General features: G+C 37.6%; 1 protein-coding gene across 2 annotated transcripts in view; it reads right to left on the bottom strand.

The window, feature by feature from the left end:
* The window catches only part of LOC101167140 (serine/threonine-protein kinase DCLK1), a 50,252-nt gene that overhangs the window by 28,551 nt on the left and 504 nt on the right, over positions 1–21,197 (bottom strand). For both annotated transcript variants that reach the window (XM_020708784.2, XM_011483309.3), the window contains exons 2-4: positions 20,721–21,110; positions 20,123–20,472; positions 5,839–5,938 (exon numbers count right to left, since the gene is read on the bottom strand). In XM_020708784.2, coding sequence (XP_020564443.1) covers positions 5,839–5,938; positions 20,123–20,472; positions 20,721–21,075 — 805 coding nt within the window. In that variant the 5' untranslated portion in view covers positions 21,076–21,110. The remainder of the gene's footprint in view (positions 1–5,838; positions 5,939–20,122; positions 20,473–20,720; positions 21,111–21,197) is intronic.

The raw sequence follows: 21,197 nt of genomic DNA, 5'->3' as shown, positions 1-21,197 counted from the left end.
CAAGTTTTGAGTCAGACGATGTCTCTGCTTCATTTGTTACTCATGTGTCCCCATCTGTCCGTTCCTCCAGTTTACTGTCCTTGCCACCATGAGATGTTGAATCATATTCTCCCCATCAACATAGAGAAGATATTTGAGTATTTCAAACCCATAAAACATTGATTAACTTTAAAAAGAAATGGGTTTTTTATGTATGCTTTTTGGGGTGGTGGCTTTCTGAAAAGCAGAGGAGACTAAGACACATTTAATAGATGTGCGATTGCTGCATTGACTCCTACAAAAGAAATCACCTACAATATTCCAGAACTAATTTTATATTGGGAAAATTTGAGGTGAGAAAAATGATGGGGGCAGAGATCACAGCATAAGACCCCTCTGAGCAACCAACTGAATCAGTCAGCACGACCACAACAGGACTGAAAATGAAAGTAGCTAAAAATGGAGAAGCGTTTTAAAATCTGCCTGTGGAGTCGAAGCTGTAAAGTCATATATGTATTTTTAGTAAAGTAATTTAATATAATTAAACTGAGCTTTTACTGTAACTTAAATTTGCACAATACCTCCAACATAATACTTACATTAACAGGGAAAGTATTTATCCAGAGGTATATTTTTAATCTAACTGCTCAATTTTTCTCATCAATGCAACTGTTTGTTTGACTTTTTTCTATTAAAAAGGGTCATTTTTAGTTCTTAGGTTTTTCACTTGTTAAATAGGGTTTTCCTTGTCTGTCCTTTTACTTCAGCAATAATCAAAACAAATTTCACTGTTGAACAGTTTTTAATTGAGAAAATAAAGGATACTAATTATCTTATCATATTTAACCCCTTTGACACCTGAATTTATTTCCAGCCATGAAAAAAAAATCCCTAATGGTTTTGCTTTGAAGTAGCGTCTAAATTAACCTGAGTCTCTAAGAGACAATTTGACCATAAAAGTAAAAAGTTAATTACATCTCAAACAGATGACTGTCCTATAAAAATAAATGCCACAATAAAATACATTAAACCCTTCTGACTTTAAATATAACAAATAAAAAAACAGACTCATCCCCCGCAATTGCAGTATTGGCTCTCTTCCCTTGGGGGTTTTACAGCCATTAACACCTGGAATTATGTAACCAAAACAACTCACACATTGGCCACAGCGGACATTGGCTAATGGTGTGCTGCACGAATTGATGGATGGATGGGTGGGTGGATGGATGGATGGATGGATGGATGGATGGGTGGGTGGATGGATGGATGGATGGATGGATGGGTGGGTGGATGGATGGATGGATGGATGGATGGATGGATGGATGGATGGATGGATGGATGGATGGATGGATGGATGGATGGATGGATTTATGGATGGATGGATGGATGGATGGATGGATGGATGGATGGATGGATGGATGGATGGATGGATGGATGGATGGATGGGGTAGAGCCACGTTTTTCATAGCTCACACATTAAGAAGCCTCTGAACAACATTCAAAATGTCTTCAAAGTATAATATCTAGTAGGAAAGAGTCTACCGTCTTCGTCTTCTCTGAGAACAAGAGATCCTACAGTCTATAAAATGAACAACTTTACCTAATCCCACATGTCCAAGGGACCAGGGGTGTCTTTGGAATAAAAATACATTTTTACAGAATTACATGCTTTAGTTGTCCCTTTAGAAACTTTTAGTTAAATCAATTAGGATGTTTAAGAAAATGTTTTTGCAAAACAATTTGCAATCACATTATTTGAATTAATTGCCAAACTGGAAGTTGTAGTCAGTAATATCTATAATACCCTGCGACAGACTGGCGACCTGTCCAGGGTGCCCCCTGCCTTCGCCCACAAGTGGCTGGGATTGGCTCCGGCAGCCCCGTGACCCCGAAAGGGAATAAACAGAAGAAGATAAATGAATAATATCTATAATATTTTTGGAAATTTATATCCTCATAGATCTTCATTCAGAAGGTGAAATAAGGCAACAGATGATGAATAAAAAGCACATAGTCCACATTCTGCATTAGGAATTAGTTTTGTCTGTGGGGAAATGCTGTCTTGTAACCACAAACATGTCATTTCAGTCTGCCCCTTGTGCATTTGGTAGTCTAACACCCTTGGGGTAACTATTGCTGTTTTCCCATATGTGGGAGGCTGTGTGGCTTTAGGGCTGTGTTGGCTGTGGCATACGGGAGACGTGGATGTGTCAGTCTACAAAACCTGACTGACATCAATTCAAAAAGCTCTAAATAAAACATTGTTATACAACCTTGTTTTCCCACATTCCAATTAGTGCTGTTTTAGACACAGTTAGGAGTCTGTCGATGCTCACTCTTGTTTGTTCGTGTCAGATATAAAATAATGATGTTGCAATAGGAAAATAAAAATGAAATAATAACAAATATGAGGCCATACAGTCAAATATTTCCTAATTTCTACACTGAAGTGAAAACAATTCAAAGCTTGTGGCACTTAAGACATTTAAGGAGCTCTATAATCTCTATAGTTACCTCTTTCTTCCACCTTTTTTGGAAAACTGAGTGATATAGAGAAGACGTAAACTTTGTTAAGATTATCTAATAACCTTTATACATTCAGCCCTAAACCTTTAAAGCGTAAAGAAATTACTTTTCAAAGTACGTTTAAGCTGCTTTTTATGAGAAGTTCAAATTCTTGACTCCCACTACTTGGACAAAAATAGCTTCCAGGTTGAAGCTCATTTAAAAATTAAAGGTGAAAACAGGTGCAGTTCATAAAGTCACCAATAGGTGGCTTTTTTCACACACGTGAGGCCAAAGGGCCACAATTTAAAAAAAAAAGAATAATATATATATATATATATATATATATATATATATATATATATATATATATATATATATATATATATATTCCAGATGACATCTATACCTTAATGGTTCAATTTAAACTCACATTTTATCGGTTGTCACTTTTAGGAGCAACTTAATTTTATTTACATTTAACCTCAGATTTGTGCAAAAATAGGAGATGGACACCTAAAGCCTTGGACGCAACTGCCCTTACGGGTAGATACAAGCTGTCTGAAAAATGTATTAGAGATCGTTCTGTGACGCTGTAAAGCATAAATGCTCATGTAAACAGGTACGCTGTGGGTGACAGGTCTTAGCAGATACTCATATACCACATAAGGGTAAGTAAGGGTGAAGTAGGTGAGACTCAGGCATGCTGTACAGATTTTTCATTTTTTGAATCTCCGACGCAAATCCAAGGAGCCTGTTAAGATGCTGAAGTGGCAAGTGAATACTCCTGACAGTTAGAAATAAGAAAATAAGACAATCAAAGCATAGTTTGTGCACACTGCACTTTGTGTGTGCAGCCTTTGTATGCAGTCAGTAAGGACGAACCTTACTTAGAATCACCCATAAGTCGTAGTTACTTCCATTATCCTTACAAGTACAATTACCACATGCACAACAAGGGTGTGTTCCATTTTCACAACGTTTAGGGGCCCGCACGAACCTCAAGGGAACTGCAAAGCACATCTCCCCTTAAGACAGGGGTGTCTTATTTATACTTATTATGACTTATTTCACTGAGGGCCACATCAGCATAGTGGCTGTTCTCAAAGGGCCAGATATAACTTATACTTGTAACTAAATGTAATGAAAAATGAATGTAACTACTCCTTAATGTTAAATAACTCATTATTTATACTATACAGTTTTAAAGTGACAATTATGGAGTCATATCTTGTTCATAATTAAATAAATAAATTACAGTTGCATAGAAAACATTTTCTTGCTACTCTAGCATAAATCATTTTACTTTTGATTCTGTCAGGTTAGGTTATATGGACAGTGTTTAAGTCCTAATTTATAGTTGGCAATCCCATATTTGAAGTCCGATTCCCCCTAAATATGAATAAATACACACCAATTTTTATTTTTTATTTTAAGAAATTAAAAACATTTATGCTCCTGCGGGCCACATAAAATGACATGGAGGGCCAAATTTGGCCTCCGGGCCTTGAGTTTGACACATGTGCCTTAAGATGTAGCCGCTCCTGTCTATGACCCTCCACGGATCTGGAAATCCCAAAACCACAGCACCCAAATGGATCAACCCCCGTCCAGGTTTATGTGACTTAGATGTAATACAAAAACAGGCTTAAAACCTGAATTTTGATTTTTGCAGGTGGACTGCATCCACGTGGGAAAGAAATACCCCCAAAATGGTCAGGTTTGCAAGTGTTAGAAACAGACTGAAGCCAAGTCCTTTTAATTGGTGTTTCACTGATTTAGAAAGGGAAAAGGCTGGCTAAAATGACAAATTCTCAGTATTACTTTAGAAAATCATGTCATTTGTTTCAACATGAACCTTAAAAAATTATGGAAGATGGGAAAGCAGTTCATGAGTCCAGAAAGTTTTTTAGGACTCTAAACATTACATGAGTTTTAAGGACATGTGCTTGGAAAAACCTAAAGTACAGACTCTGGCAGCATAAAACCCATCTGCTATTCCAAATGTCAAAGACAAGATATGCTTTTTATTGCTAAGTAGTACATTGATTACAGAGATAATTATCAGGAATAACAATGCGGTTGCAATATGCTCCGTCGAGTTTAGTTGCGTGTAGGAGGTGGTTTTGTGATTTTTCTCAAGAGAGAAAAGGTTAAGAAATCTTGGCTAATGGACACAGTCTAATATTATGTTTTACAAATGAAAGGGAGCGAGGGGGGTAGAGAAACAGAGACGAAAGGCTGAAAGAGACGGAGGTTAGTTGCTGAGGTGGGATGGGTATTATTTACTGGACGAGGCGTCATTGAGTGAGCAAATGAACTGAACAAACCTTTTAACAAAAGCCAGAGATGATTTCATGGAGGAGACACTGGGAGGGATGGGGCAAAGAGAGAAAAACACTAAAGCTTGGACAGAGGGGTGCAAAGGGAAGATGGTAGAAGAAGGGCAGTGATGAGAAAGGGGAACAGTAGCGCAATAGGTGAGATGAAGTGCCAGTGGGCAGTGTTTGTAATGCATTACAAAGTGACAAATTACTCAGTAACGAAGAAACCCAACAAATTACAGTTCAAATTTCAGTAAGTAAATGACAATTACTGGACAAAAACCCTCAATTTCTTAGGTTTTCTAGGCTCTGATATTTTCTCTTGGTTAAATGAATCAAAACAGAGTTTAACCCTTGCGCTATTCTAGGCACTTTGCCATTGGGAGTTGGGTCATCTAGACCCACTAGACAGTGCTCTGAACTTTTTTTCTTCAATGATTTGTGAACCTCACTGGTGTCCATGAATTACATGAAATCCTCTCCACCTATATCCACCTTTATCATGGTAGGGAGAACACGTCAATGTGGGTGGGGTCATCTAAGATAGCACAAGGGTTAACTTAAAAAAGAAACAAAGATACTGGCGCGTACGCATGGCAATGCAGAGTTGTCAAAGTACAGTCATGCCCTCAAAATCTAAGCAAAACAGGATGAAAGTGTAACCATTGATATATTAAAGACAGGTGAGCAATAAGGGAAAAATAGTGTAACAAAGTTTGACAATAGTGTATTTCTTGCTAATAAATTAGGAAAATACAAATCAAGACACAGAAAAAACACATCTCAACAAAATGAAAAGGAATTGGCTCTGGGGAATTTTCACAACCACAAACTTTAAAAGAAGTAACAGACATTGATGGTAGATGTCTACAATAGTTGACTCTCCAGAGAACTGATGGAAAGGTGTTCACTCTGATTCCAGGAGAATTTATATGATAGCAGTTATCTGGCTGAAGTGATCAAAGGTAGCCTTTATCATTTTCCTTTTCTGTTTCAGATGGATCAGAAGAAACATGGAGTGTTGTCTCACCACTTTCATCCAGCATCAAGTCATCTTGGTAGCGGAACTTCTCGGGTCCACAAGCCACAAAAATGTCCTCATCACCGAAAAAGTCCTGCAGGCATGACACCTGGAAAAGACATGCATACACAATAAAGTCAATTCATTTTAATCACATTTGAACTTTTTTTTTTCAATCTTTTTTAAACAGAGATACACATTGGACTGATGAAAAAAACATTTAAATGTTTAAATAAAAGTGGAAATCATTGGTATTTATTAAATATTAAAGAAAGATTAACAACAGCAGTGTCATGAGTGAAATTCCTTTCTTGTGGTATTACTTTATTTCTTTAATTTTGTTCAGAATCTTGTCCAGATACATCAAATGTTCTGCATCCCAGTCTGCATTGCACATATACAGATATTTCCCATAATAAAAGTTTTTCACACAAAAAAGAACACAGCAAAATAAAACAAAACATTCAAGAAAAATTCCAAGTAGAAATTATAAAAAAGTCCTATTGCCCCAATAGAAGAATAGAATGAATGAACAGAAGACAAAACGCGTCAATGAGTTTGATTATTTATTAGTTTGAATTAATATTCACACTGTTTGAAACCTGTCTTCTAACTGATCCTTTGCTCTGAAACATGTCTCTAATTCTTGTTTTTTCTATGCATGAGCTTTATACAGATGAGATTCCAGATCTGAGGTCACCAACCAGAAACACACAAACCGCTTTTTTCAAATTTGCATCAAGTTAAACGCAGGTTCATCTCAGGGGGTGTCTGTTTGCGAATGCTTGTCACCTGTGAACACCTGATGAGTCCCTCAGCTGTTTATCAGCCCATCACTGACTCTAATGAGACATTGCTGACCTGCTAATTTGCTGATGTACAGCATCATTTGAGAGTAGCAAGCGGGGCTTCTCTTCCCCCAAGACATTCATCTAAGACAGGGTTATGAATGACAAGTAGGAGAGCCGGGGACAAGGATGTGGCTGGGACTGACAATGAAACCACAGAAAAGAATGTGAAGAATTGAATGAAGGAGCTAATTGTTGAATAAGGGAATAACTGACTAAATATTAATGTGATGCACAAGGTTTTAGGGGGAAAATACAGTCTAAAATGCTCCAAACTCTTAAAATTTTACTAAATAAATTTATCTTACACAGGCAGCCATGACTTTTCATCCTCATCAAAAGCACCACTTTCATCATCCTTTGATCTATTTTGAAAGCGTTCCCAGTCATCTTTTGATTATGATTATGCTGTTTTTCGTCCAAGTCAAAAAACCAATGCCGAGCGGCAGGAGTTCAGGGGCTATACCTACGCTCATTTCCCACTATCCCTTTGTTTACACTTTTGCCTGTTAGCGTTGAGCTCCTCACAACCCCAAGGTAAAAAAACAAAACAAAAGCGGTGCAACAAAAAAAAAGCAAGCAGTAAAGTTTGAGACAGGTGCCAGCTCAGACAAGGAAAATGAAGAAGTACATGGATCTATCAACATCATGTTTTTGTCTGCTCTAGATTCACAACAATTTTAATCAATAAAACACTCAGAAAAGCAATTTTAAGCCAACTTGTTTTTGACACATGTCCTCCATCATGAGAAAAATCCCACATTAACATGTTAAAAACACCAAAAACACAATTTTTATTGGAGTGGTTTTTTCACAAAATTATGAAAAGCTCTTACAAATCATCCCACCTGGAAGCCAAGTGGATCTCAATTCAAACCAAAGCAATGGTTATTGCATTTTTATTGCAATTAACTTGCAAGAAACAATTTAGATTCTCATTAACCACTAATCAACATTCCAAAATACCGTTCCAGCGGATGTAACAGCATTAGCAAGACGTTCGTATGGAATTTCCATTCACTGAGTGTGAGTAACCAACATCCACAGAGACCAAGTTCATCTCAAACACACATCTCTAAGTTTGACTCATTCCTGTAGAACTTTTCAGATAAAAAACAACAGAATCTGTGTGTTGCGAGTCTGGGCTTACATGGAAGGAAGTTATATTCTAGTTTCATAACAGAGTGCATATTGCTTTGTTCCCCCCTGACAGCGATGTGATTAATTCAGGGGCTGGTGCCTCTGCTTCCTAACAACATGACTGTCATGCAGATGATTGCTGTGTTTCACTGGTTTGTTGAGCCTGATGGGCAACTTTCCCTATTTAGAGGCTTCATTTCCTGTTTATTATTACTCCTTTTCACATTATTTTCATGGTTTTAGAATTCATTCCTCTTTTTTGTTGCATAACAGCAGCATGTGCAAACCAATGTTAATTAAGCATGTCCGTAGTCACATATCTCTGCTGGCTCGCTTGCAGCACCCCAGTAAAGAGTTGTTGCTGCTTTAGAGATTTTATGCATATTTGACAGTATTTTCAATCATTTTATTAACACTAATGCAACCAAATGTCCAACAAATTATTGGATTTGTTTGTTTATACATGGAATAGTTGATTAACTGGAAAATAAGACAGTAAATCAATATTTTAAATAATTGCTGATCCAATGTTTCCCACAATGCAAAATCTGAAAGTAAAAAGATCCTTATTTCATAAAAAAAAATGTCTAATTTTCTGTCTTTCAAGAAAAAATACTTATCAAAAAAACTTTTCAATAGCAAAACAATTGTACTTTAATAAAATATATCTTACTGGCTCATTTTTTATCTTTAAATTGTTAGTTAGATCATTTTTTCACCCCATTGGTAGATTTTCTTTTTTGCTTATTTAAGAAAAATTCAAATTTTAATAGTGTTTTACTTATTTGTAAGGTGCCTGTTTTGGACAAGTCATTGTATAAACTGTTTTTTCAGAATAATTGTAAAAAAATATTACATCTAACAGTCAATGAAAAATACTTTTTTGTTCAATTTATAGAAAAAAAAGAGGGACTAAGAATGAAAAAAAATTCAGAAAAGAAAACGTAAAATGTAAGCATTTTGTCTTCTAAAAATAAAAACCTTATCCCAACAAAGCTTTTAAATGTAGGTTTAAACAGTCCCCTTATAACTGATAAAATATCAATTTTGCTTTTGCTGTTTTGGCTTCTGAAGTCTTTTGCTCCCAAAACAAGATGAGAAAGGTCAAGTTTGAAAAAAGTGGAAAGATTATTAAGGACAAGAGAACAGTGATAGCGCTTTTAGGCAGATGGCCAAACTAATGCTAAAGTGTGGGTGCAACAGGATTTATTTTATTGATCCATGTCTGGTTCACTAAACAGCATGATGTGCAAAAATGGGGTAAAATAACTATTATTTCATTTTTATCTGGGAGACAAAAAACAAGTATATACTGTACATGCAGACAGGTATGGTAAAAAAAAGAATAAAATGTTCAGTTTTTTGTTGTTGTCCAGAGAAAACAAAACTTTAAGGACACTTAAAATAACAGAATAACCCATGAAGAAGAGATGAGCTGTCCGAGGTGAATAGAACATCACACACAAAAACAGAAAAGACTGAGATCAAATCCAATTGTACACCTCTCTGAGTTATAAGAAGAAAACAAACCAACAAGGAAAGAGCAACAGAAATTTATTCTTGACTTCTGCTTTGAGATGAGTGACAAAACAAGCTGCTTTGATGTTTCTGGTGCCCTATTCTCCAGAGAGCCACCGCAGTTACACAACACCAGCAGGAACAAAGGTACAGCTAAACAACCTGAAACTGGAAGAAGATCAACTCGTACAAGATAATGAGGAAAGAATAGAGGCGTGTGTAGGATGAATCATGTTTCATTTAAGACAGAGAAACAGTAATGGCATAAAAGAAGGTCAAGAGCTTTGACTCTTGTTCTCAACCACATTTAGGTTTATCTATGAAGACAACATTAAATAATTGTGGTCCCATCCATCCATTTTGGGTACACAGGGTGGCTGGAGCCTGTCCAGCTAAGGTTGGGTACACCCTGGACCGATTGCTAGTCTGTTGTAGGGCCACAATCACACCCATACCTAGGCACACTTTAGAGTAACCAATTCATCTGTTAAGCATGTTTTTGTGGAAGAAAGCCAGAGTGCCTGAAGAAAACCCACACATGCGCAGGGAGAACATGCAAACTCTGCACAGAAAGGTCCCAGCTGGGATTCTAACCAGGGCCTTTGCCACCGTGCAGCCCTTTGAATGTGGTTCATATTAAACTATAACCAAAACAATAAAAGAAGAACTTCATAAACACGTTTTTACCCTAATTTTAAAATAGGATAAAATGATGCTAATGACCCTTATTTAATTGAGAGAGATTTATGCCATGGTCCTATCTCGCCCTCTAGTGGACAAACTTGTCATCTGCTCTTTCAGTTTCACATACAGTAAACCCTTGTTTATCGCGGGGGTTACGTTCCAAAAAGAACCCGTGATAGGCAAAATCCGTGAAGTAGAAACCTCTTTTTTTTTTACAATTATTATACAATTAAATACTCTGTTATACATTGAAAAGAAAGAACAAACCATTTTACAGGCTCAAACATTTGTTTCACAAATCAAAGTACTTTAAAAACGTTTTTTTTTCAACAACTCAATAACTTCTGTACTGTACTGTCAAATAATAATTTTAATCATCAATGTGAACAGAAGGCTTTAAATCGCGGAGATTAGCCCCGCCCACCGCGACCCGAAGAATTGGATTAAACGGGAGAAAATTTAAAATGATCATGAAAAAAATACAAAGTACAAACGGACAAATAGTGGCTCAGGTATATTTCAATGCTCTTCAGTCTGAGAAGCTGCAGTGTTTTCTCCTTTTCAAGCCTGCGGTGCAGCTGTGTTTGTTCAGGAGAAGAACAGTGATTGACAGTTGTTGTCGCTCTTTTTCTATGGGTTTTAGAGAAACTCTAAATTGCAAGATGATTTGCATGTACGTAATTTGGAAAGCTGATTTACGTACATGCACATATTAAACTGCAATATCATTGACACACAGGTAGAGAAGAAGCGGAGTGACTTTTTTAGCCAATCAGAATGCAGAACACAATGCACGATGCAAATCCGTGAAGTAGCGAAACCGTCAAAAGTAAACCGTGATATAGCAAGGGATCACTGTATATTTTTACTAGTAGTTTTTTCATTATTTCATCGTGACTTTGATTTTATATCACATCAGAGACATCTGCAGGTCCTGCAAAGAAGTAATGTTTCAAACTGTTTCACACGCAGAACATTAATAGCAGAGATAAATTGCAGGACAAAGTTATAATTTTCCATAAGATGGCGTTGTTTTATAAAAATATGAAAGAAATCTTTTACTACTACCAGTAAAAATAGAAAAAAACGTTTTTTAACGTTTTACTTTGTTTTATTTTTGACTGAGCTACTTAAATGTCATTGAATTTATTGTCAATCCAAAATTAGGAGAGAACTTTACGTGAGGCACAGATCCGACCATAAACAAGATTGAACAGCTTTCAATTTATTAGTTTTAATATTATTTAGGAAAAATATGTGGACTAAAAAGAATATATAAAAAAACCTTCAGTTTATAGCTGTAAAAGTATGCAAAAACAAAGTAGTTAACTGACTAAGATGATCAGTGACAGCTCGTCTCACTGGATCCTTTTATATCAGCTATTTCTGTCACTCCTGTCATATGTCAGGCCTGCTTAATGCTTCATTTGCCAGCTCCTCAGTTTTTAGTCACAGTTTTTGACAGGAACTCCCTAAAAGCTGTCATGTCATTGTGTAACCATCTGTTCATATACAGATAAGAAACTTAGAGTGGGGTAAAATAGGCAGCTACAATGACAGCAAGTAAAAAAGGGAGGGAAATGTTACTGCTAATCTGCTGTACAATAGATTTAAGTGGGGTTAGACAGAGGACATTCTGAGGGGAGCCTAATCCAGGCCACAGAAATACCACAATTTGGATGGATGAGCTCTGCGACTTCTGCCAGAAGAGCTCAGCTCAGGGGATCTGTCCGTGGTCCTGAAACCGCAGACGCTAGCAAACAGGACCTGGAAAGTGTAGTGAAACAGAAACCTCTGAGACAGACTGAAGAAGAAACCAGAGAAGCATGGGAGGACAGATCCGGACTGGCAGACTCACAAAATTATTACCTGATATTCTCTTTAGAAAGCTGAACTTAACTGGTAATGATCGAAACGATTAAAAAACAAGAACCAAACTGTCATGGGCAAAAGAGAGTTTAAAGCTGTTTGCTCCATGAAAAAAACAACAACTGGGAAATGAGGGAAATCAAAGACCAAAAAAAAAAAAAAACAGCAGGGGGGCAATATTGACATCAGGCTTATTTGACATGCTGTAACGGCATTCACCTCAAACCAGCATAAAGCAGCCTGCAAGGCTTCCTGGCTGCTCTGTTGCATAACGGCTTATGTAACAGCCCTTGCTCTAAATACAGAGATAGCAAAGTTTCTTATGAAGCTTTGAAGCTTTCTTCTTTAATCCTGACAGCATTTGATATAGACTAAAGCTGAAGTTTGCTGTCTTAACACACATACACACAAAAACAAGGTCTGTTCGAAACATACCAGGGATTTTTCTCGCATTTCTCATCCTCTCGTTGAACCCACTTCAAACTTTTTAATATCATACCGACTCATTTTTGCTATTTTACTGTCCCTATTTCACTGTCAAATTTGCATTTGAAAAAAAAGCTTGGGTCCTCTACCAGAGGCCTGGGAGCTTGAGGGTCCTGCGCAGAATCTTAGCAGTTCCTAGCACTGCGCTTTTCTGGACTGAGAGGTCTGAGGTCTTTCTAGGTATCTGTTGTAGCCACTCCTCCAGCTTGGGGGTTACTGCCCCTTAGCTGGAGATGTGAGAATATATATATATATATATATATACACACACACATATTTTTAGCTTGAACATACATACATACATACATACATACATACATACATACATACATACATACATACATACATACATACATACATACATACATACATACATACATACATACATACATACATACATACATACATACATACATACATACATACATACATACATACATACATACATACATACATACATACATACATACATACATACATACATACATACATACATACATACATACATACATACATACATACATACATACATACATACATACATACATACATACATACATACATACATACATACATACATACATACATACATACATACATACATACATACATACATACATACATACATACATACATACATACATACATACATACATACATACATACATACATACATACATACATACATACATACATACATACATACATACATACATACATACATACATACATACATATATATACACACACACATATTTTTAGCTTGAATATATAGAATATATATATATATATATATATATATATATATATATATATATATATATATATATATACACACACACATATTTTTAGCTTGAATATATAGAATATATATATATATATATATATATATATATATATATATATATATATATATATAGCTTGCTTTTCCAATCACTCCTCTATTACTTCAGTAACAGTTTGCCTCAAAGATGTTTTTTTATGCTAACAGGTTTGCCAACTGTTTTGTTTCAAATGTCATTTTTCAAAGGGTGAACACACAAGTGCTGTCTCTCTGTGCTCTGCATCAGAAAAACTCTGTTATAAAGAGAAATTTCTTTATTCTGTATAAAATGTTTCTATAAAATGATATAAAAAAAAAATCACAAGATAAACAGGAAGGACATGTTTTCTTTTTATGAAAGGCTGAATGGGGGTGTAGGCATACATAATTAATAAATGACTGCAAAAACCTAATTAAAAAACATATTTTTATTCAGTATATCAACACAATAGTAGTTAAGCACTTTTTTTTTCATATTTAAGTTCACAATAGTTTAACTCTTGATGTACTTACTCTGTCATTAATGAGTTGATCTGTCAGTAATTACAGCGTCCTGTTTACAAACAAGTAAACAACATAAACAATATTCTTTTCTGTAGAAGGTCAGAAAAATAAGTAAATTGAGAGTGCCAATAGCTTTTTATACTTATGTAAGTAAAAATATTAATATAAATTTAAAAACCAAAAAAAAACTGTATGCTTTTAAGAAGACTGATGGGATGTTTTTCCTATTCTTAAAATAAATATCATAATTTTAAAAAAGTTTTGCGAGACTTCCATCCAGGAAAAAAAAAACTGCAGTGACACTGAAAAGTGGTGCATAATGATGCATTTTTAATTTTGGAAATAATTCCAAGAGAAGTCTTTGCTCAGCATAACATTTTGACCAGTCAGCTTTTTTTTTTTTTCCTGTCGGCATGACAGCTGACAAATGTCACCAATGCATCAGTCAGGGGCCAAAAGGTCTCGTTTTAAAACATTTGTAGCAGACAGATATGACAGAGTGAGTCAGACAGTGTGTTATAGCTGTGTTCTGAACAGTCTGCCAATGCTGTGAACGTCTGCCATCGATCCTAATTTGGCAGCAGATCCTATGAGCAGACCCGGCCTTCCAAAGCCAAAGTCTGTCCTCACTGCAAGTCAGAGATGTTCACTAGATGCCTATTCCAATCAGTAAAAACAAGGGAAGGACAAAAGACAAATCTGCTCTAAACGACCTCTCTTAAAAATCCAAGAATATAAATTAAATATTTTGTTGTGCAATTGACAAACCAATCTTCAATAGTGTCATTTGGGTGCTGAATACACAAACTGTATACAATCCCCAAACACATACTCTTATACACTTCCAGCTCGGGTAACTGTGACTCAGCAAATCAGCAGGACCAGATACCCCTCTCTCCCTCCCAAACACACCATTCAGCGCAGAACATAATGTGAAATAAGCTTGCTAAACATGTAAAGATGAGATGACTGCATTTAAATGTGACTTATTAACCCAAAGACTTCATAAAAGATTCATTTTTTAAAAATGTGCTTTTCAGAGGCATCTCCTCTGCAGTGTCTGCAGAATTGGAGGCAGACCAAAGATGGAAGAAGCCAGACGAGGGAAAGTGAGACACAAACTAAGAAAGCCAGAAAAAAAAGAAAAAGAAGTGTGAAAGTGCACAACAGGCACGATGATGAATAGCGAGGATGAAGGAAAGGATAAGACTTAAAGCAAGGACAGACGTTGCAGCTCTTGGCTTCGGGGCAGCATGAGTGTGCTAATTAAACGAAGGCTAAACAGTCGTAAAAAGTAAAAGGAGTTCGAGTAAAAAAAAGGAGTTAGAGGAAGTTGAGGGTCAGAAGAGAAATGTGGACGGCTAGTAAAGATGGTTAGAGTGACACAAAGCCTCATATGTGGAGAGAAACTAAAAAAGATGCATAAGGGAGGGAATAGGAGGGAATATCCTGCAAAGAAGAGCAATGAGCCAACATTGCAGTCAGGAAAGTGAGAGCTGCACTGCAGGTTGGGAACAAGTGGCTGTTCGTCACTGCTCTTCCACATATCAGCTCTTCATGTCATGAGCGGAAGACATTGCACAGGTTTGAAGGTGCCAATGGCATCAGGATGAATAATCAAAGAAAATGTACTGTTTGTCAAAAATGCTCTGTTATTTTTTTAACTACATGTTTACAGTTTAATGCATGTTTTATCTAAAACTCTGATAAATGAAAAACTAGGATTGACATCTGCCCTTTATGGGAATTTAAATATGGCTTAATCCAATTTTCCAAATAAAGAAAAGTACATATGCATCATATTTTGGAAGTTATTCAAATTTAAGCCCTGACTATATCACAATAAACTGAAATAATGTGCATAGGTTAATTAAAATGTACATTTGGAAAATTTGGTACATTTAACAACATTAGAGGATTGCGAGAATTGCTCCCTTCTGAAACCAGCCTCCAGTGGTCTTTGGAGGAACTGCAACATTTTGGTGTTTTCTAATTTGCGTCAAAATCAGAAGTTTGATCTGATATTCCTCCACCCACCTCAGCAAGGGCCAGAATTGGCCAATCGGGTGGATAAAAGTAAAGATAGAGCTTTAAAAGTCAAAACAACTAATTTAAAAAATCATTTAATTTCAAATAAAAAATAGATACTCTGGTAAATATATATCTTGATTAGAACCTTATCATCATGCAAAAAAATCAATCAATAATTTATTTTCAATTCACAAAGGCGGCATGACAGAACTTATCAGAAATCCTAAAAGCTTCGTCTACATTCATCATTCATCTGCTGACATTGAAACCCTCCCTGTCAGTTTTTGCATGTTAGCATCTGCCTACAGTGAAAACCTAGTGATGCATGAACACAAATCTAGATTACTGGTGGTGAATCTCACTTTCTGTGTGCATGGACCTTGCAGGACTCCAGGCCAGCAGCTAGGGTTTGACATGGTCTTCTGTGTGTGTAAACAGAGCTTAGATGTATTAATAGGCCAGCTCCGTCGGCGCCCTAAGCCCCTTATGGATTGTCTAGCTTCTTGATCAGTCCTGCGATGCCACTGTGTGACATCACAGTGGGTGAACCAGTTCACAGCAGATTACAATTAGCTCGTGGACTGCTGAGGAGAACAGAGAAATGTGAGGAAGGCAGGAGGGGGGATAGAAAGACAATCGGCCCACTTGTGTGAGTGAAACTTGATCCTGTCTTCCTCACTCTGATTCTCATGTTACAGGCAGGATTGGGTAATGAGAGTGCATCTATGGGAAAGTAGAGCATTAAATAATTACAGAAACTCCCAACGTCTTATGTTATCTCAATTTATGGTTTGGACAAAAAAAAGGAAAAGCATTCAAAACTAAATCCTTGGAAAAACTGAATTTTATGAAGTAGATGAGTAAAGCTTAATGTACAGGTTTTGCACTACATAAAAAATGTCATCGCTTCCGAAAGAAACACATAGTAAGGGGGTAAAAATGATCAAATGTAAAGGTTTTCAGTAAACATATAAATTCAGCAGCGGATTTATCTGATTTGAACTTTTTAAAACTTAAAAAAAGAGGAATAAATAGATACATTTGGACCCACCACTTGTTTCTGGCCTGATTAAAGCAAGAGGGATGAGAGAATTAATGAAAAAAAAAAAAAGAAGCCCATCTTCCTTTTTAGCCATGCTGGGACTCGGTGATCCTGACAGCAGGGCCTAGAAACCCATTTCTTCAAAAGGTTCAGTGACTGACAGGGATCAGCTGACTCTCTCTCACACACACACACACACACATACACCCACACACACACACAAAAGTGTGTGAGCAAACATGCACACAGCAGCACACATACAGACTCCTGCACCTTACTTACCCTTTCCGCTATATAATCCCTGTGTGCACAACCAAACTTTCAATAATAAATCCTCATAAATCATCTAAGGCCATTAGTGCACAATTATTATTTTGTACATTACAACAACAAAATTAATTATAAATCTCTTCATCTCTGTAGCCCCACAATACAACAAGGCACTTTAGGAAAAGTAGTAAGTACAGCTATATTCATTTCAATCACTTCACTTCAATCAAACTCATCCAAATCCCAACACAAATGATGTCTTATTGTTTTGCAATACTTTTGCATTATAATATCACTCTCTTCTCATTGCTGTTCATTCTATCATATTACCTCCAGCTCTGGCATGAAGCTGCAGCACTGCACAGTCGAAAACAACAAAATAAAAAATTAAAAAGAGTTTTTTTCTTCTCTCAGTCAATCCGTCTGCGGACCGTTACCATGCCTACAAGCCCGATCAATACAGGGTCTAAAAATAGCATAGAAATAACAGTCTTGCTTACAATCACAGAGGGGTGAAAAAGGCAGGAGATTTATTTTGTCGAGATGTTTCCAAGAAAGCACCAACATTATGCAAAAGTGAAACAAGATGTTTCCTAAAGAAAACCCAACTCTGGGATTTGATTAAATAGATACTAAAACAGCTTCTAGAACCACTTGAAAGGAGATAAAAGCTGACATGAATCACTATAAAATGATCATCGAGCATGAAAAACCCTAGAGCTAATAACACATCCATAAGTCAACAAATCCTTTATTACTGCTCTATGACACAAAGTGGCAGGCCGCCAATGACATCCATGAGAATTGAAAAATCCTGCTGTCATTGGGGGCAGAGCTGCTCTCTGTGCTCAATAATTCATCGAGGCAGAGACAAAATTAATGAAAGACATCAGGGTTTTTCAGGATGCAACCCTTTTGTTTTTCTGTCATTTTTCCAAATACATGCAGGGATCAATGTGGGTTTGAGAAAAAAAAAAGCTTGTTCGGAATGACTCAGCTGCCGTGTGAATCCAGGTTAGAGCCAAACACACTCATTCACAGCGTTCTTTTTTTAGCCATACACAGAGGAAAATGCACATGGCTCTGTGAGAGTAGAAGCTGGATGAGTGGGTGGAACCGTGGGGTGATGTAAATCTGTGTTTGGAGACAACGACTTCATTCATAGATTTCTTTCACCCTTTTACCTCTGTCGGTCTCTTCAGTTATGAATGAAAGAGCGCATAAACATTGTTTATTTATGAACAGATCGAGGAAGAGCCATCATTAAAAATGTAGCTAATCGAGGCCATGATACACCCTTCACTGCTGCTGCAGTGTCACCGCAGCCTTTTTGTTTGTTTAAAGTCCCACTCCGATTGTCTTTTGAACTAATTTAAAAGCGTTTTAATTTTTTTAAATTATGATTATGCAGTTTTTAGGCAAAATCAAAAAACCTGTGTCATTTCAAGGATAAAGTTTCTGCAGTAGTTCATTAGAATTTTGCCTCTTAGTTTTGGGAAGGACCTTTGGCACAAAGCAACCCCGCCCACCCCTTCCCGTCACCCATAACCGAGAGCTCTCTGTTTACATGCTCTTCCACTAGCTTACAGCCCCTCACACCCCCAACCTAACATTGCAATAGAAATTGAAAGCAATATTGGGGCTATTCAGCCGTTTTTAAGCCAGATGCCAGCTCAGACGAGGAAAACAAAGACGTTCATGGATGCATCAGTAGCAGGGAGCTTGTAGCACACCAATTGTAGTTTCTGTCAATCTTTATCAAACCGGCTTTTTTTCCTGATTCACTATTGTTTGAATAAAGAAATACTCAAAAATCCATTTGTCCACTTAATCTTCTACACAAATATCCTCCACCATCAGAAAAATGCCTCAAGAGCGTGTTAAAAATACCAAAAACGCTGTTCATCGGAGTGGGTGTTTAACTCATACCTTCTTTGCACCTTTCTCGTTATTTTTGCAGAGAAACTAAGATCGGACCAGTCTGTGGAGAGTGAATCATTCAGGCCATCAGATGGAATGTCACAGATGCTTTGGAAAAAGCTCTGGAAGGAAATCATCAACAACAACAGCAGCTGCCATAAAGAAATTGCACAAATGTTTTTGACATGGTATCCTCAAATTCAAGCAAAAACTTTACTATGGTGGCATCAGTTTTTGGATTTTCTGAGAGGGATTCTGCGTCCATCAGATAACTTTTAATTTGTTAGTAAAAGCTGCGCCTTAGACCTCACTCAAGGCCCCAGGACCTAATTCAAGCGTGTCCAAAGTCCATCAGATTTCCTTCAGCCTTTAGGCTCCTGTCATAAAATCAATAATATGTGGCCCCAGCATTGTCTAAGACCTATAACTTCTTGATTGTGATTTGCTAAATTACATTATAAGCCACTTTAAACCCGTGGCAAAGACCTTTAGGGTTAGGGTAATTTGTTCCTGTGAGGTTTGTACTTCTGAATAAGATAACGATTTGATTTATTTTCCTGTTCACATGATTTCAATATCAAAGATTACAGTGAGCATTTAATTGTGTAACATGTTATAAGAACCCAGATTTAACCCTTGTGCTATCCTAGGCACTTTAACGTTGGGAGTTGGGTCATCTAGACCCACTGGACAGTGCGCTGAACCTTTTTTCTTCAATGATTTGTGATCTTCACTGGTGTCCATGGATTACATGAAATCTTTCCACCTTTATCCACCTTTGACATGGTAGGGAGAACACGTCAATGTAAGGGTGGGGTCATCTAAGATAGCACAAGGGTTAATGTTGACCAAAGATTTTCTTTTCTACACAGAATTTTTCTTTATTTATTTTTGTCTTCAAATGTGAAATTTCACAGTAATTTTGTTAAAAAATCTATTTAAATTTATTTCAGTTCTATGTGGAGAGAGGGAGAGTGTCTTATTGCAAAATTATTTTCGTTGATGTTATTAAAGGGTTAAAAGAATGCAGCCCCCTCAAAAAGTCTGGACTTGCTGGACATAATTGATCTTCTGGCTTCCTTAAAAAACTAAGCTGGTCCTTGAATAACAAACCAAATCACCCATTAAGTCATTTGAATAAGTCAAATGAATTCTCACCAGTTTGCCTTCCAATGTGTAGATCTTCTTCACCACCCCTGAGTCCAACTTGATGGCATCTGTAATGTCCGTCAGGACCTGCTCGTAGGAATGTGCGGTCTTCTTGTTCAGTAAGATCCTCACAGCTTTGCGAGGCTTAACTCCGCTCCGCACCACCGTGACCAGCTTGGGGCGGATGAAGTCCTTGTTTTCGCGCCCGTCCAGGGCGCTGGCCTTGGAGCTGCTCAGGGAGGCAGGGCCGCGGACCGAGGTCGACGAGGCCTTGACATTGACTGACCAGTTGGGGTTGACGTTCTTGGTGTAGTCGAGCTTCTTGTAGGCCTCGGTGGAGCTGCACACATAGCTGCCACCTGTTGAGGTATGAGAATAAGAACATAGACTTACAAACTGTTTTCTGGGTTCTTGTGTTCGCATTTCATAACCTGGAGGTTGTCATCCCTCAGATGACTGATAAAACAGATCAAGGCACTACCAATTCCAGGTTAAATGGTCACATTGTCTGGCCCTATGGGCATCATGGAGCTGATAGATGTTATTGGTTCGAATATGGTCTTAGTTAGGCTTCTGATCTGGTCTGGAATCAGCTGGTTACACTCACCTTCCACCAGCTGGTCAACGCTGCTGATCTTCTTGGATCCATCCAGTGCATAGATGGTTCGAACCCCCTGGGGCAGGTTGACGTTGTCAGACAGGGAGCGCGTCAGGTCCGCCAGCAGGGCATCGAAGGTCCGGAACCTGTCCGCCGAGATGGCGTACACGATCCCGTTAAAGTACCGGTCGCCGTTGCGGTAGAAGCGAACCTTCTTGGCTCTCTTCTCCGCGCTCAGAGTCTTCAGGGTTCGGGTCCGGTACAGGCTGCAGTGGGCGCTGTGCGTGGGGCTCGGTACCCCGTTGATCTTGGCCGTGGAGCGGCCGTGCCTCTGACCTTTGTCTCGCTCGTCGAAATGCTCCATCTCGGTACCGAGGCTCACGAGAACGGCGGTGCTGTCTGTGACGAACAAAGAGGGGGGATGAATGGATGGATGAAAAGTTTTTCGGGGTGGGGGAAAGTCGCAGAATAAAAAAACAAAAAAAC

Source organism: Oryzias latipes, chromosome 14 (assembly GCF_002234675.1).
Source record: "Oryzias latipes chromosome 14, ASM223467v1".
In the NCBI taxonomy this organism is placed as follows: domain Eukaryota; kingdom Metazoa; phylum Chordata; class Actinopteri; order Beloniformes; family Adrianichthyidae; genus Oryzias; species Oryzias latipes.
Note: the sequence above shows the minus strand (reverse complement) of the source record. Positions and strands in the feature narration are given on the sequence as shown.